This window comes from Diorhabda sublineata, chromosome 2 (genome assembly GCF_026230105.1).
Source record: "Diorhabda sublineata isolate icDioSubl1.1 chromosome 2, icDioSubl1.1, whole genome shotgun sequence".
NCBI classification, from domain to species: Eukaryota; Metazoa; Arthropoda; class Insecta; order Coleoptera; family Chrysomelidae; genus Diorhabda; species Diorhabda sublineata.
Window position 1 is genome coordinate 33,464,966 of NC_079475.1, and position 17,373 is coordinate 33,482,338.

The window sequence follows — 17,373 nt, forward strand, 5'->3', positions numbered from 1 at the left end:
ATATCGTTAAGTACAAAGCACAAAATTTATATTAAAAGGAAGGCATAGAGAGCTTTCCTAAATTAAAATGATCGTAATTTTCATAAGCTTACCTAATATAGTCGAAATAAGCGTACTTACGAATAATTGTATCCTCTTAAACGTAATTCTTTATAAACATCCTTCGACGACAAACTACGTGGACTAGAAGGGATATTATCGTACCCCTTGAAAGTTTCATAGTCTTGATCTCTCGAGCTTATTCTTCCTGTTACCACCAAAGATCCCCCTTCAACTATCTCAAAATTACCGGAGAATCTATTGATAGTTATTTCAAACTTAACATGACCTTTCTTTGCAAGTGTAGTCGCTCTTAAGAATTTTATATCTTCGAAGATTATGTGTTTCACTGTCACAGGTACGTCTTCTATTAGAGCCAAAGTTTCCCATGCCAGATATAGATATCCTGTAGCGGGAAACAAAGTCCTTCCTAAAACATGAATGAAATAATGTTAAACATAAATAATTAGCTTTCGAAATAAATAGTTCTGCTACAAAAATTTACGATGCCTTACTTCGGAAAGGTCAGACTAAAAAAAGAATACACCTTAGATATCACCACAGGACTAAGACAAAGTGACGGTTTGTCCCCCCTTCTGTTCAACCTTACTCTAGAAAAAGCTTTGAATGCAACTGAAGTTATTCCAAGGGGAGCAAATTTTGAAGAGAAAATAAATATTTTAGCTTATAGTTAGGTAAGACTGAATATATGAAAGTGGGAAGCGTTGCATAGCCCAATGATTCAACGCTGGACGTTATGGGATATGGCTTTAACATTACTGAAGAATTTGAGTGCATAGGATTTACTATGAACAGCAATAATAAAATAGAAGAAGAAATAGAGATGAGGTTAAATGCAGCCAGTGGATGTTTTTGGAGCCTATCTAAATCATTTCATTGTATGGAGCTGAGCACTAACACAACACACCCAGAAGAAGTTAATAACATTTGAAAATAAAATAGTGAGGAGGATATATGGGCCAGTTTTCGAAGGAGGAGTATGGAGAATACTGAAAAACAGAGAACTCAGGGACAGGTACAGACGACCAGATATTGTGGCTGTGATAAGAAGTAGAAGAATTAGGTGGTTGGTCCGTATAAGAAGAAGAGATGAAGAGACAATAATAAAAGAGAGTTGAAAGGTCAACTAGAAGGGAGGCGACGACTGGCAAGACCAAAAACAAGATGGAATAACCAAGTGGGTGAAGATGTAAGAAGACTTGGTGGAGAAATAAACATGGTTGAGGAAAGAAAATTACAGAGGCAACTTGTTTGCGACGCCAGACATCAACTTAAATTTGAGTGGCCACAGTAGTAGTACTTCGCTATAAACTATATACTCCGTTTCAAAAAAAGGAGTTATAATAAGCTATAGGAAAAGTACAAGACACTAAGAAAGAAATTTATTCAATACTTAAGAGGACGTATTGGTTTGTAAAGTTTATAAGATTGAAATAATATGAAATCTTTGAGCTTACTACAAGTCTGTAGATACAAAGGTATACAGAACTAATAATTTGCATAGTCGGCTGCCCATACGGAAAGGAATCCGAAAGAGGTGGAAAATGATACATTTCTTTTGTCAGCTACACATTTTCTCAGTTAGTTTTGTATCATATTACACCGCTTTTTGACAAGTTTATGACCTTCTTCCTCGTTTACGATATGGTCAATTTGTCAGATTATATATGTATGTATGTATGGATCTATTCTGACCCCTTTTCTTGCTGCAATACTGTAGATTACAGCTGATCTATCAATATCACACCTTTTGAAAAGTCTAGAATGTGGGATGGCTTTAATTGTCAGAGATCTTCGTCTTCTAATTCATATGTACCCAGGTGTAGTGCTCATGAGTTCGTTAGTGATACACACTTCGAGAGAATGTGGATAAAGATTTCTTCCTCTGTGCAACAAAATCTCCACGCCGCATTATCTGCTAGTTCTAGAGTCTTCAGGTATTTGTTGAGGCGACATTGCCCCAATAGAACTCCTGTTGGTAGATCTACTGTGGTTATAGTTTCCCAGAACACTTTTTGCATACCTCAGCCCCTATAGGTTGTCCCAATGCTTGATTATGCTCCTATCCACTTTCTTCTCCAGTACTTTTTCCATTGCTCTGTAGCTGATACCACAAAAGGGTCCGTGTCCCAAAAAGGGCTGATCTACACCCACTTCTTGCCTAGCTTGTTTAATTTTTTAGGTAATTTCAAAATCGATATTTTTTTGATATTCAGTTGTTTCGTATTTTTTGGTACGTATTATCTCTAGTATTTTATTCACTTACACCAAAAGAATCAAATACCCGTTATAAAAGGAAAGGTTAAATTAAATTCACGAAAAGTTGATGTCTCAACAAGTTTTTCAACTTACCGTCAATTACGTGGCCCTGAATAAAAGACCATTGTTGATCTGAAAGCTGAACTTTCAATGTCCTAGTACCATGCTGAGCAGAGTTAATAGCCTCCAAATTATATAAAGGTGCGTACCAACTACGAGTATGTTTCCACCTGATAAACGGTGATATCATTCTGGTTCCCTTGCTTACTGGGAAGTTGATTTCTGGATATAATTTTGCTAACTGAGGATTAAAACCATTCACATATAAACTGTAAATAGGATTGGCGTTAATATATTTATTGAGAAATCTACTTTTTAAATTATTCTAATGCCTACTTTCTACATATGTACAGTTCCTCAACTAATAGTTCAGCTCTAATATGGCATCTTGTTTATGGTGAAGAGTTGATTGATTGGGTTGTTGATCGTGATTTAACAAAAAACAATAGTACGTTAACCATGAGAATAACCTGATGGTATCTTGATAATATGCAGCTGCTTGCATCACAATATTGCTAAAAAGTTTAGCAGGTAGCGCAAAACTTTTCAACCCCTTATATGTAATCAAATTCGGTAGGAATTATTCCAAAAGCAATACACTTTACAGAAACTGATAAGAAAGTTGGTTATATCTCTACTATAGTTATGTGTCTGTAATTGAAACGGCCTTCATAACTATAAAATTGTTCAAGACCTATCGCCTTTTTTCTAATTTTTTCCTATATCTATACTTAATACTTCTGGAAACAAGTGCATCATTTTCATTTGTTATTAAGAAACAAAAATATATTGAATAGGGAGATTATCTAAAATGGTTGTCTATATCTTGTAGACGGTATTTGTCATGAGCTTTCTATGAGCGTCTATACAAGCTTTCAGGTAGTTTTTGAATAATCTACTCACGTTTATGAGTATTAAGGTAAATTAATAAAATTTTTCTTTCGCGCCCGCCTTCCGTTCAATATAAATTAAATAAATTACGTAGTGTAATTTACATACAAAGCGCCCGCGATCGCGTTCAAGTTCACACCTAGTTCCCACTGGGAGATGACCAGCTTTATCTTTGACGTTTGATTTTAGATCTCTTTTGATAGAAAACTCATTTTCTACCAATAAAGACCTAAAATCTAAAAAGACGATTCATCACAAAAATTGATTATTTTTTACTTTAATTCAATTTTTTACTTTACTCACTTTCCAATAGTCTTCAAAAATTCTTCCAAGTAATCTATATCTTTTGTGGCGACCAGTGAGATTACTTTAACTTCTTCTCTGTTTTCGTTCAAACTTGGGATAACACCGAAGGTTAGTACTATAGAATCTTGTTCTACGTAGTCGAATTTATCAGAAAACTTTTGCAATAGGGCATTCACGAAATAATCAGCTGATCCAAACTTATCAAAATCTTTGCCAGATTTCCCTATCTGAGGCTTTTCTAGGATATTGGATAAGTTTGCCAACAGTTGCTTTCCTGAAATTGAACATGGCTTAATACTGGCAAAATAACAATGATTGAATTATTTAATTTAAATGTAATTTCGTTACGATATTGATTAAAAAAAACATATAAAACCCTATTATATTTTGGAATAAGGTTGAGAAATTACTGAAAATAATTGTTTTTTTACATGTGTGTGAATTAAATAGCGAGAACCATTTTTCACTTTACGATTTCAATTCAGTATTCTCCCTTAGAGTTTGAGCTGAATATAAAGTGAACACAATCATTATTCAGTACTTCCACTATGATAATATTCACAATTACACTGTTTGATGCGGGTTTTGCTAAACGAGCTATTGTTAGAGGCCGGAAGTACTGTTTACCTGAAGACGATAATTTGGTTATCGAAGCGCATCATATAGCGCGATAAAGAGTGTTGGTTTAACATTACTAGTGGATATTTCTATCGGTGCTCTTTTACATTCATTTTTCCAAAAAACAAATTTGTGATGAATATCCAAATATTGGGTATACATAAATAGTGGATTTCTAATACTCACTGAGGGAAAGAAGTTCAGTTGATTTGAAATTTGATCTAAAATTGTCTAGAATAGAGTTATTTCCTGTATCTGCATTGTCATTTGGTAATGTATTATTGACCTAAAAATAAAAACTGCTTATTAAATATCATTAAATTCTTCCACGAGTAAATAGACATCCCAAAAATCACGAAGCTAGAGTGGTTTCATAAGGATTATGTCTAGTTACCAGTGAAAGATATTAATTGAATATAAATAGAGTAATAGTTATCTATCGATGAGCTGGAGCTACATTTATAGTGAACGGAGCGTTTTTTCTCTCATATTTTTAACGATGCTGAAATTATGTGTTCGATCGAGGCATTTTCACATTTTCAAATTGTTCAGAGACATTAAAGCAAAAATGCTTCGCTTATGTCTAAACATGAAGCCATTATCATTCCAAGTCATTCATTTCAATTTTAAGACGTTTTTTTCACTTTTTAAGAAACTTCTAAAGATGGTTACACTATTGAAAGACACATTGTTGGACCCACCGAAAAACCGAAGTGATTAAACCAAGTCGCCAAGCCTATAGTTGCATCATGCGACGTAATTATGATCAGTTCTTTATTGATCATGAATTACTGAATTAAGAAAATTTACATTTTGTAAATTATGAAGCAGCGAAAATGTCGAATATGTGCCAATAAGAACGTTGAGAATTGGCTGGTTTTGTACTAGGAGCTATAGAAATAGTATTATGTTTCGTAAAGAAAACTGATAAATATCATCAGCAACATGAGTTGATTGTCGTTTGGCATATTAGATCATTCCTACAATTTATCCATATCATTATTCTTAACTTTTTGCATATCAACATATTCATTTTGTTTACAGTATATAAATTGAAACTCTAATTTAATCTTACCAAAGTGAGCAATTGACGATTAACAGAATAATTGTACATTTTCCTGCAAAATATATGAAATCTTTTTTTGACCCCGTGAATACCAATGTACCTTCTTCTAGGAATTCCAGAATACTTTTCATTTATAATTTCTTAGTAGAATGTAATCAACTTAATCTTTCACGATATTCCTGGTACATGTTTCAAATAAAACAAACGCTGCTATTAGAGATTCGGCACGTGCGACTAAAGTTAATATCTGGTTTTGTATATATTTTTCTGTATATTGTTTTGTTGATGTATATATTCTTATTTGTAGTAGTTATCGAATTTTGTTCATTGTGCTACCTTTTCACCATCCTCGGCCCTAAGACTAGCACCCAAAACGTGTGACCCTGATGTGATTAACAGAAGACGTAAGAACAGTGAACGTTTTTTTGTGGGCGCTAAGCGTATGTAGACAGTGTACTGCGAATGGTTTAAGTGAAGTGCAGGTGGTAGTTTCTCGGTTAGTTTGTGAAAGAGAAAGAAAATAGCTAACGGTGTTAATTATGCGAATGCACTACTCCGACATTCAGTAAATAGCCTCGTTTTGTTACGACTATCGACATTGTTACTTATTAAACCGGCGTACGCGCTGAACGAGATATCACCAGACGGCAATAGCGTGACTATCCACCTACGAAATCAAGTCAACAGGTACCAGCAGCAGCTCAAAATACGGAACAGCAGCCTGACGATAATCAACTGCAGCTTATGGACTTCCTTGTAGAGGACGATGCACCAGTTCAACCTAAGCAGTAGCTGCAAGTGGTTCGGAGTTTACAGCGACGAGTTCGATTCGTACAATATTATCAAGCCGGGTTTTTGTGAGCACAAATTCTAATTTGTGACTTCATAATTGGAAGGGGGGTTATAAGACGAACACGCCATGTTCCATCGCATTTAAAATTCCATAATACAGGTACACATTTCTCGGAATAACTTCCTCAATAATACAATATTCCTTTGACCCCGGGATCTCCATGTTATCTTCTTTTGGAAATTCCAGTCGGGACGTTTTGATTTGAAGAGATGTTCATTTTCCATCTTGGGACAGCAAAGCGAGCAGATGTTGGAAGCCTACATCTCAGCGGAGCTACGCTGCTCCTAGTGGTTCGACGCGCGTTAATTTTATGTTTTGAATAAATGTTTGTCTCTACTGTTTTGTTAATGTATATATACGGTTCTAAGACTAGTGCTTGTATATGTTTCAACATTATATCGCTAATTTTGTGTATTTGCTAATTTCTATAGTAAATTAAAGTCCTGATACTTTAAGTTTGTTATAACAACGACATAATACAAGAAGTAAGTTGATTAGTTCAAATGATACTTACATTTTTTCGACCTTTAGCATCATACAGATTGTTGATCTTGTCAACAACAAAATTGAGGGCTAACGCGCATTCAATAATTTGTTTAAACGTTATAATGCCATCGAAGTACGCGGCTAATAATTCACCGTATGAATATCCGAAATAGTTTGTTGGCTGGATTTCTAATTCTTTGAAAAGGTCTATGATCCCAATTTGTACTAAAATACTTCCTAAGACTTGGTTTATTGATTTATCTGCATTATCATTAAAAATTGTTTTATGAACGTCAACACCTTTTGGGAGTAGGAATTTTTGTGCTCTAAAATGTTAACAAGTGTGGTGATATGATTATTAGCTAATTAATAACACACTTACTTTTCCATGGTTTTTGAAAAATTGGGAATAAGTAGTAATCTCTTTCCTAGATCGTACCATTCATTAAGTTCACCGAATGCAAAATACAGAGGAGTTTTAGTACCTGAATATTGCTCATAAAATCTGTATAATTCATCGGATTTGGACAATAGTGAGTATCCTCTGTAAATATGATTGGGAATGTTCTTCCTGATAAAACAGAAATAAATGTAAACACATCACATCACTTTCTTGATCTCACTAAAGAGCAACGAGGTTATTTGAAACCCCAAGGGAGCCCAAATTTTTTTCACAAATTACGGTGTATCTATTACTGCCCTTGACAAGGGTGGAAAGTTTCTTTGGAAATTTCCATATGTTTGGTATATATATATATATATATATTTACCCAAATGAAGAAACTTGTTTATTTAATTTTTCCCATATTTTTATTTGTTTTTGGAAGGGTCGGGACATTCTTAGATCTTAGCACTCATTTCGAATTCGCCAAAGACATATTTGGAAGTTTTCAACTTGAAATAAAACTTTATACATTCACATTAAAGCGGCTATAGTAGTAGTAGTAATAAATCGAAAAGGGTTGTCATTCGTCTCAATAGATGTTGTATGAGATATACTAGTTGGAATGGATTCCTCTTGAGTGACTGCTGCCATAAACTTATTCGCTTAATATGGCCACCGCTTTATAGGATTGATTCAGATCTTTTCCTGGATTATAGTAGTTTGAAAAATTCATAACTAAATATTCAAATTATGAGAATCAATTAGAGAAAACTAGAGGTCTTAAAAAAGTAAACGCAATCCCATACGAATAGAATACTCCTATGTTACAATAGGACAGGGTAATTTAGGAAAAATAGCAGATTTCATACACCTAGAAGTACAGCTTACTTAAACTTAGAAGACGAATAAATCGCATAAAATGCTCCCCTGGACATATCCAGATCTAGAGAAGTACAAATAAACAATAAAGTCAGTATATATAAGAGCATTATAATATGGTTTTTAACACAAAAAATTACATATCACATAAATACCTCTAAAAATAAGATATTAATGGAAAATATATGGCATGAAATGTGAAAATGAAGCATGGTGATCCAAATATGATCATAATCTATATAAAAAATACGAAGAATTACAGGAATGTTGGAATTTGCCAAAGTATGGATACTGCGATGAACAAGCCATATAGTATGAATGAATGGATAGAGAATGTCGAGAAAAGTACTGGAAATTAGCTTTGGGGCGTTGGTTAATTGGAGGGCCTCGGAAGGGGCGACAGGAAGAAGTCGCAGAAAACGTAGTCTTCTATAGATACGCAAATGGAAGAGAGCAGCTCAGAATAGATACAAATGTGATAGGAAAATTGGGAAGTCACTTAATCGATAGGAAATATATTCTTCTTCCGTTTCTAATTTTAATTTTGCCTTTATGACTAAGTAGACCACAAATATCCGGGAAATAAAAATGTGCTAGTACCTGGAATTGGCTATAAAGCTGCACACGACATGCCAGAAGTGAAGTGGACAAGAAGTTGACAGATGAATTAAGAAAAATTAACCAACTGTTTCAACTTCAATATCACGAACAATATTAGAATAATGCGGTATTATTGTGTACTATTAATTGGTTAAACATAATTTTTTACCTAAATGCATCATGCAAAAGTCTGACATGTTCAGCATCTAAATTATTAGATTTCAAATCATCTAAAATGGTGGTGATAGATTCCTTCGTTCTTCCACTAATGCATACTACTCTTGGGATATCATCTTTCGGTATGCCCTTATTAACTTTTTCTTTTTCGTTAGCTTTTATCAGAAGATGGCAATTACTTCCACCGAAACCAAAGCTATTGATGCCTGAAAAAATAGTAACATTACAATACATTAGAACTTTTAGATCGTATATTCTACGAAATTAATTATTGCTACAAATTACTTATTATCAGGAAACTAGCATGCAAGAAATTAGTGAACATACAATTAATATACATAATTCGACTAATGAGAATGTCTAATATTTGTAAACGTTTTTCTATTGTTCGAAATGAGAAAAGAAGAAGGTGGGCGCTGGTTTCTTAGACTTCTCTAGAGTTTCTAGAGAAGATGCATGTAAAATATTTATAAAAAAATGTTGATACATTATATTCATAAAATCATTGAGTGAAACATGAAATCTCAAAATTCTTTGCTACAACTATGGAATTGAACCAATTTCTGTTTCAATAAGACTTTTTTAAAATTTGCTACACGAACGTGTGACTGATAGCGGTTTTTCTAGTGCTTGAGTATAGATGTTGAACAATTTCATTCAGAATATCTTCTATCTCCATATTTTTATTGATTGAATTTTTGTATGAATTTCAAGTATCGTATAGGGGTGGATGAATAAGTACAAAAACGTGATTATGAGCTGTCACATTTTAAGGAAACTCTAATTACTTGTAGTGTCACAACTTACCGACTAGTCCTCTATTGTCCTTAAATGGCATTTTCTCAGTGACGACTTCTAGACGACCTTCCATAATACCCTTAATGTTATCTCTTGGTGTAGTAAAGTGTAGATTAGGAGGAATATAGCCTGTCTCCAAACCTATTATGCACTACGGAAGATTATAGTAAGTATTATAGAAATGATAATTTTGTTCTCAAATTGTTTTGTTCATTTAGTATTGGCATTTCTACAAATGAAAATTATATGTCTTACAAATCTTATGAGATCCGTTTGACAAACTTTCTTCCTCTTTAACGTTTTCTACCACTTTTGACTTCATTACCCTTCAACTGTGGCACAAGTTCTACCTTTATTTTCAAGTGTTTACTCATGTATAGTGCTTTTTCAAAATTAAATTAGGAAGGAAGTTCGATATTTTGTTAACTTACTTTTGTAATGGAACATATTCCAGAAGCTGGTTCCGAATGTCCAATGTTAGATTTCACCGAACCAATTAGTAATGGATCTTTTCTACACTTTGCGAGAACATCGTCAATACTCGCACATTCTTCTGGGTCGCCAACGAAAGTACCTGTGATAATAAAACATAATTATAATATGGAAATATTAATATATAATATATCAAAAATATCTATCACTATCTATCACTAGCATCCTATTTGATTTTTGTATTCCAGGTCCCATCCAAGTCACACAAATCGCATAATGTGAACCTGATTCAATTTAAAAATCCAACAAAGGTATGAAAGTGCAAAATAATCAATTTGAAAATTGTCTTTATTTGGTATTACACGCTTGAGCTTTATCGTAACTATCTATATGAGCCGATTAGAAATGTTTATCTGAAAAAATTAGCGATTCCCATAGCCATAGAAACATAGTTTACAATCTCTTAAATTTCGGTATTTCAAAGTACTAAGAATGAGAAAGTGATATTAACGAGGTTTTCTAGTAACAAATTCGACATGCCTTAATTTCATTGCCAATTTGATAGAATCACACCAGTATCTCGCAAATCAGCACTAATCACAGTTATCTTTATGAAACATTGGAAAGTGGGTGATTGTCAAGCAAACAACGGAATGATAACGTAGACAGAATAATGCGTTTTGACAAACTTGCAAACATATGGGAACTAAGTTGGAATTTCTGAAACCGTTGGTGATATTCATACTGAATTCACTGTTCACACTACAACTATACCAACACTCACAATTACACTGTTTGACTCACGTTTCGATAACAAGTTATCATTTTCAGAGACTGAAGGTAAACTATAACCGAATAAGTTTTTTTACCTGTTTTATACCAAATTTCCCCACCAATAAACCTTTTCATGCCAAAAATAATCCAAGCGGGAAAACCTCCTTGGCGGGAATTTCCACAATTATTCGCTTTTCTTATATTTAGCATTTTCAATGCTTTCAAATTCATCCAATAATTTATTATTGGATACGTCAATTATCAATTTTATATTATTAATTTTTGTTTCATGATTTTGACTAGCAGCGTGATCGGCAATAGTCGATTTTTCGGTCCGTCCATATTTGAAATAAGCTATGTGCTCTTTAAATCGGATATTAAAGGATCTCTTAATCTGCCCGATATACCCCCCTTCGGCTAATTTCATATATATCACTCTTTTCCATATTTCGTATTTCATCATTAGGATTACGCAACAATTTTTTAAAAGTATTGCTGGATTTATGAACCAATTTAAAAACCACTTTGTTAAAAATTCCTTCTAATCCCTTTGTATAAACAGGAATTGAAGAGCAAATTTTACTTGTATTTCATTTTGATTTTGGAAAAATGTGGTTTCACATCGAGATTTCTCAAACCTATGACGTTTAATTAACATATTTACAATTATTTTAGTAGCTGTAGTCAACAGTTATAATACTAGTGGTAGTTTAAAAAGTGTGTTACATCTAGTAATGCTGCCTAATTATAGTTTGTTCATTCATTAAAAAATCCCAGAGATGGTAATTTGACTGTAGCAATTGAAGATGTTCCCAAATATAACAACACCAGGCAGTTGGAAATTTCTGTTAAAAAATAAATTTGGAAGTAAATTAATAGTTTCATATCAAATCCTGTGATTTTAGAAAGAAAATTTATATCGTGATATCTGACTATTTCAGGCTATGATAAGGAATGGCATCAATTTCAATAAAACCTGATTAAGATGAAATTTCATGAGAATTGCAGGGAGGTTAACTTGACGACGCCAGTTATCGTAGTTAATAGTTTGGTCTCGTCAAACAAATATATTGGTCGAAATTATTCAAGAATTTGCTTTTTCTTCCAATTAGGCACCGAAATATAGCTTTGCATTTAAATGGACCACAGCAAAAGTTAACTCCATTCGAGACCACTTTCGACTTGTCACCTTTCACAATCAAATTGCTCATCTGTAGAGCGTAGGCACCACTTGGTGAAATACGGTTTTAGGAAAATATATAGTCAAAGAAAAATTTTGATATTTCCTTAAAGTGAACGGAAAAAATTAGGTTTCGAAAATGTTGATGATGTGATGGATACAATCTATCTACAAATCAGTACAGTATCATTTTGAATGAGACAAATTTGATCAAATGTGAAGATTTATAAATCATCTGAAATCGCACGAACTCCTATGATGTCAAGTGAACTTAGATGTGTATGCCTAGAAACATTATTGAAGCCTTACCTGTTCCATGAGCTTCTAAGAAACTGAGATCAGCAGGATTTACTTCGGTTTCTTGATAGAATTCAGTAAGAAGTTGTTTTTGTGTTTCTCCAGAAGGATAAGTGATACCAGCTTCTTTGAATCCATCACAGTTGGTTTTGATATAAATGAGTTGACCGTAGTTTCTTTTTGCAACATTTTTCTTTTGAATAATCATCGTACCTACTGCTTCAGATCTAGCGTATCCATTACCCATTTGATCAAAGACTTTACAGGAGCCATCCAAACTCAATACTCCCAATCTTAAAATTTCAAATTGCAATAACTCTAACTAGAAAATCATATTAATTGTTATTTTTACCTAGCGAATTGTAGAGATACAAAAGGATGGAAGCACATATTTGATCCACATACAATAGCAGCGTCCACTACTCCCATCCTCAAATCTCTGAAAGCAGCTTCTGTTGCGAAAAGCGAACTACTGCAAGCTGTATCAGTTATAAATGATGGACCTCTGAGTTTTAAAAAATAACTGATTCTGTGGGCGAGGGTTGATCTAGTACATCTGAAAAATATGCGAATTAAATTAAAAGCGAGTGAGTGGTTTCCTTGATACTAATGAAACTAATAAAAAAATCGTCTGTTGCGTTTTCTTTTAAAACATGAAATCTTGAAAGCTTCACTTTACTTAATAATAAATTTTATACGGCTTCGGTTTTTTGTGATTTCGCTAAGGCCTTCGATGAGTGATGATGTTGATCATGGAATTCTGATTAATAAGCTACAGTATTTTGGAATCCGAGGTGTCCCTTTAAAATAATTTGTATCTAGTCTTGAATGTAGGAAACATCTGGTACCAACTAACGATAAAGTTTAGAGTAATATAACAATTGGCAGTGGTGTACCGCAGGGTTCAGTTTTAGATCATTTATATTTTGGTATTCATTTATGATGTTATAAACTTGCAAATGAATGGTAAATTCACTATTTGCAGATAACATCAGTGTAACCTGGAGTAGTTTAGATATACAAGCTTCACATTCTACCATGGGCAAAAATCTCATTACTATGTCTTGGCTTGACGCGAACTATCTCTATTCAAATACTGAAAAACTTTAGTTTTATCTTGCAAAGGAGTTTCGCAACCTCCAAAACTCAACATATGATCTTCAAATTCGATCAAGTTTCTTGGTCTATTTATTGACGGCGTAAAATTTATATTAATTATTTTTCATAATTTAGATTGCTACTTTGAATTGTTCAAACATTGTCTTATGGAGCCAACAAACAAAAGACTGTAAATCATGTTTTATTCACATCAGACTCCGATTTTTATAATAATAATAAATAATTACTATTTCACTCACCCACTAAATCCTTCTTTTGGTTCAGGTCCAAGTCTATCGACCAGAATAGATTTTTCAGATTCGCTGAAGCAGGTTCCAACATAAACACCTGTATTAGTACCTTCAAAATCTTCTAGAGTTAATCCTGCATCCAAAATTGCCTCGACTGTTTTTTCCAACAAAATCCTTCCCATCACGTCCTGAGCTTCGCCTTGTTTGTGATGAACACCTGACGCGAGAGAAATTGAAAATACAATCATTAAGAATTTTTTTCAAAATGAAGATTACGATACGAGTATATGAAACAAGTCATCTAATAAAGCTGAAAAACTTATAAATCTCGAATGGAACAAGAAATACTTTTAAATGGAAGAAAAATATGATTAAGATTTAGAGTACATTTATATATGTGAACAATGTACTTATTGAAATGGAATTACAAACGTGGGTAGACCACGAAGGTGCCATCATCTAATGGATAGTAGATTATTAAAATTTCGGGCAATGCGCTTAACTTTCGAGAATGGAATTTCTGCTAATAAAACGTTACTGTATAAATAAAAGATGATTGGAGGATCAGTTAAATTTAATAGTTCAACTAGTGCTAAGAACAAAAAGTAGAGTCTTGAGTATTAAATATAAATTAGTGGTTATTGAAAAATGTATAGGAATTTTGAAAAAAGAGTTTTCAATTCTCTACTTCCTATGGGAAATTAAATCAATTATTTGTATTATTGGGCCTTGACATTCACTACTTTCGAATCTATACAGATAATTTCTACTTGTCATACTTACCGAAAAATCCTGCATCATATTTGTCAACTTCTGGGATGGTACCCGAACATACAGGTATTTCTGGATGCTTATAGTTCCAACGTCGATTTGGAAGTACCATGTTAATTTTGTTGAATAGATTATATTGATAATGGTATACATCAGTGGAATTAGGGAAAGTGCCCGACAAACCTGAAAAAAATACAGTAAAGATTACACTTTTTGAGTTTACTTTTGTAAAAATCTGACACGCAAATCATATATTCCCACATATATTTCTGGTTATATTCTACTCAAATGTTTGTTCAATTTGCCCGATGGTTTGAAAATGTGCCAAATGAAGGGAAGATATGGAACAATTCAATAGTTAATAGTGAAAGAAACAAATTTAACTATTTAGTATGATCAATTCTTATTTCATTGCATACGTAACAAAAGTTAACCTTTTGCAAAACTGATGAAAATTTAAACAAATTCTCCACGAGAATACAAATTTCAACTTCATTGTCGAGGACTCTTCACAAATGTAAAATTTCATTCGTATTAATGAAAAGTTTCATCTATCTCATTCTCCGCTACTAAATTTGTGTTTATCGTGAATATTTGCTGACCTAAAGGTGAATTTTTTTAAATAATATTTTTTAGTAAACAATTAGTATGGCGATTATTTGAAATGACAATGGGAGATCTTTTGATTTGACGTCACGATTACAAAATTTGAAAGCAGACTATATACTGATGTGGGGCCTAATTATAATATATAAAATCTTCTTATTTAGGTTGAGCGTATTGTTTTACGATGATTCATAAAATAAATGAGGCACTGATACTGATCATTCTTAAAACTCAAATACAACCCTGAGAAAGTAAGGAAATCCTAAATTTACGGATAAGGAATATAGTGATAATAGAAAAAAAATTCTTAAAAGGGTTGAAATATTCAAAATGGTGTAAGCATATCAGAATTTGGCTAAAATGCGATTTATTTGTGATTATACATTTTAAATTTTACCTGTAATTACTAACTCTTCTCCAGTGGGAACATTTGTCATAGCTCTTCCCTGAAGATAATTATAATTTTCATTCTTGGTATCATTTTCATTCCCAAACTCTTCCTTCATTGTGAACCTATAAAATAATTTCAATATAATAAGTGAGAATAATTATTGAACGCATCATATTAGTATAAGTTCGAGATATACATGGTTTTCTTTATAAATTGACAACCCTCCATCAACTTTTTTACAAATATAAATTAAATATTTACACGGAATTAACAACATTTTTCACAATTATTCCACAAAATAATGGCCAACAGTTGGCTAAAAGTTAATGGCTGTATTTGTGTCCACAGCAGCCATTTTGGAAAGTTTGAAAACAAAATCTGATTCCGGGGTTCCGATCAGGTAAATATGGTTTATTAGGCAGTAATCGTGCTCATTTTCTTTCAAAAGTAACATATTATAGGCCGGGTACGTAATTTTAATGAAATGAAAACGTTTCATTTTTATAAAATCAGTCCTATTCTTCCTGATTTGGAATCAAAACGTTTCGGAGATATTGACCAAATTTATTTTTTTTGGTTTGTGCTCTCTTGGGAGCATTTTTCTCAGATGAAGTCCATCATTGTGGCTGTGTTTTTGTTTCTTGATAATAATACTATACCCAAGTTGCATCTATTGAAATAAATCTACGCAAAAATTCTCTTGAAATATATATATATAAACATCAGTATGAATTTTTAATGCGGTACTCAATTTGTAGATAGATTTTGGATATGTAACTTATTTTATATTTATTAGCTATTTCGCGTACATATTCGTAATTTCTCATATTTAGATTTGAACACAGTTAAGTTGTTCAACTTTTTTCGTTAATTTTTTTGTATCCATACATTACACGAACAAAAAACAGATTTTAATACAAGACTACGTATTTTAAGTCACAACAAGTATTCGAAAAATGATTATATGTAGTTTCAAAGTAACACCATCTATATCAATGCAGTTTGCAGAATTCAAAAAGTTTGAAGCCAGTCATTTTTGACGATCGTTAAGTACAAGGGCACGTACTCCATTAAACCTTTTTAGCTCTCCCGGACGCTCATCCGCGTTCATATGACAGCATTTACATAATTTACGAATCATTCCATGCGACGTAGTAATTGATACTCACGTAACTTTTTTTCAGTTTTTTCACTTCTTTGTAACAGTGATTATGGTCTACTTTATAAGTATTAAATATTACTTATTTTTAAGCTTTATACAACTTGTAACGACTATCACAATCCATTTTAAGTGTCAGATTTCAATTTCACCGACAACGAAAGGTGACTTAGGTAATTATCTAACATTGTAAGTACTTTTCCCATTTTTTGAAATATTATTATCAGTATTCATTATTTTAGGTAACAGTAAAGTGCTTGTTGATTTTTATATCCTCCTATTCTCTAAATTTGACACATTCGCGCTTTATCTGTTATAATCCAGTGAGTGAACATTATTTGATATTTACTTTATCTATTATTACTTGAAACATTGAATAAAGTATGGGAGAATTCGGACTGTAAAACTGATATTACAGGACAAGTTTGAAGGAAGCCTTTATAACACCCACCCCTATGACAAAAGTAGTGACCCTGACAAGAAAGTATTTTTTGCTAATGATAAAAAAGCCGGCTGATTATTTTGAAGACGACAGTATAATTATCATAATTTATTATTATCAACTATTTACATTTATTGAGCTAGACGATAAGTGTCAAATAGTGGAGAAAGTCAGTCAGTCTGGTAATCAGGCGAGAATTTGAATATAATGATTCACACGCGAGATGTCAAAGGTTTATTTTAAATATGTTTGAGTGCATGGAAATCAATCAAATCATGTTATCATTGAACAAATTGAATAATTAGCTTTTATATTATCTATCTCAGAAATGTACTAAACGATACTATTGATACTTGGGATGTGATATTAATTTGTATTTTATCTAAAAAATTAGATCAGTATACTAACAGAGCCTATTAAATATATAGAGATGCTTTAAAACTGCCCACACGAAATGAATTTTTAGATTTTTTAGAGGCACGTGCTACTGCACTTGAGGCTGTCTAATCAGCTAGAAGTAAAATCTTTTAAAGA

General features: G+C 32.7%; 1 protein-coding gene across 2 annotated transcripts in view; it reads right to left on the reverse strand.

Annotated features, from left to right (window-relative positions):
• LOC130453171 (fatty acid synthase-like) overlaps positions 1 to 17,373 on the reverse strand; it is a 56,748-nt gene that overhangs the window by 26,064 nt on the left and 13,311 nt on the right. For both annotated transcript variants that reach the window (XM_056792781.1, XM_056792782.1), the window contains exons 2-15: positions 15,245 to 15,360; positions 14,254 to 14,424; positions 13,480 to 13,687; positions 12,474 to 12,677; positions 12,134 to 12,414; positions 9,870 to 10,012; positions 9,448 to 9,589; positions 8,633 to 8,846; positions 6,982 to 7,170; positions 6,628 to 6,925; positions 4,381 to 4,480; positions 3,574 to 3,850; positions 2,413 to 2,648; positions 121 to 469 (exon numbers count right to left, since the gene is read on the reverse strand). In XM_056792781.1, the coding sequence (XP_056648759.1) occupies positions 121 to 469; positions 2,413 to 2,648; positions 3,574 to 3,850; positions 4,381 to 4,480; positions 6,628 to 6,925; positions 6,982 to 7,170; positions 8,633 to 8,846; positions 9,448 to 9,589; positions 9,870 to 10,012; positions 12,134 to 12,414; positions 12,474 to 12,677; positions 13,480 to 13,687; positions 14,254 to 14,424; positions 15,245 to 15,360 (2,928 nt within the window). The remainder of the gene's footprint in view (positions 1 to 120; positions 470 to 2,412; positions 2,649 to 3,573; positions 3,851 to 4,380; positions 4,481 to 6,627; positions 6,926 to 6,981; positions 7,171 to 8,632; positions 8,847 to 9,447; positions 9,590 to 9,869; positions 10,013 to 12,133; positions 12,415 to 12,473; positions 12,678 to 13,479; positions 13,688 to 14,253; positions 14,425 to 15,244; positions 15,361 to 17,373) is intronic.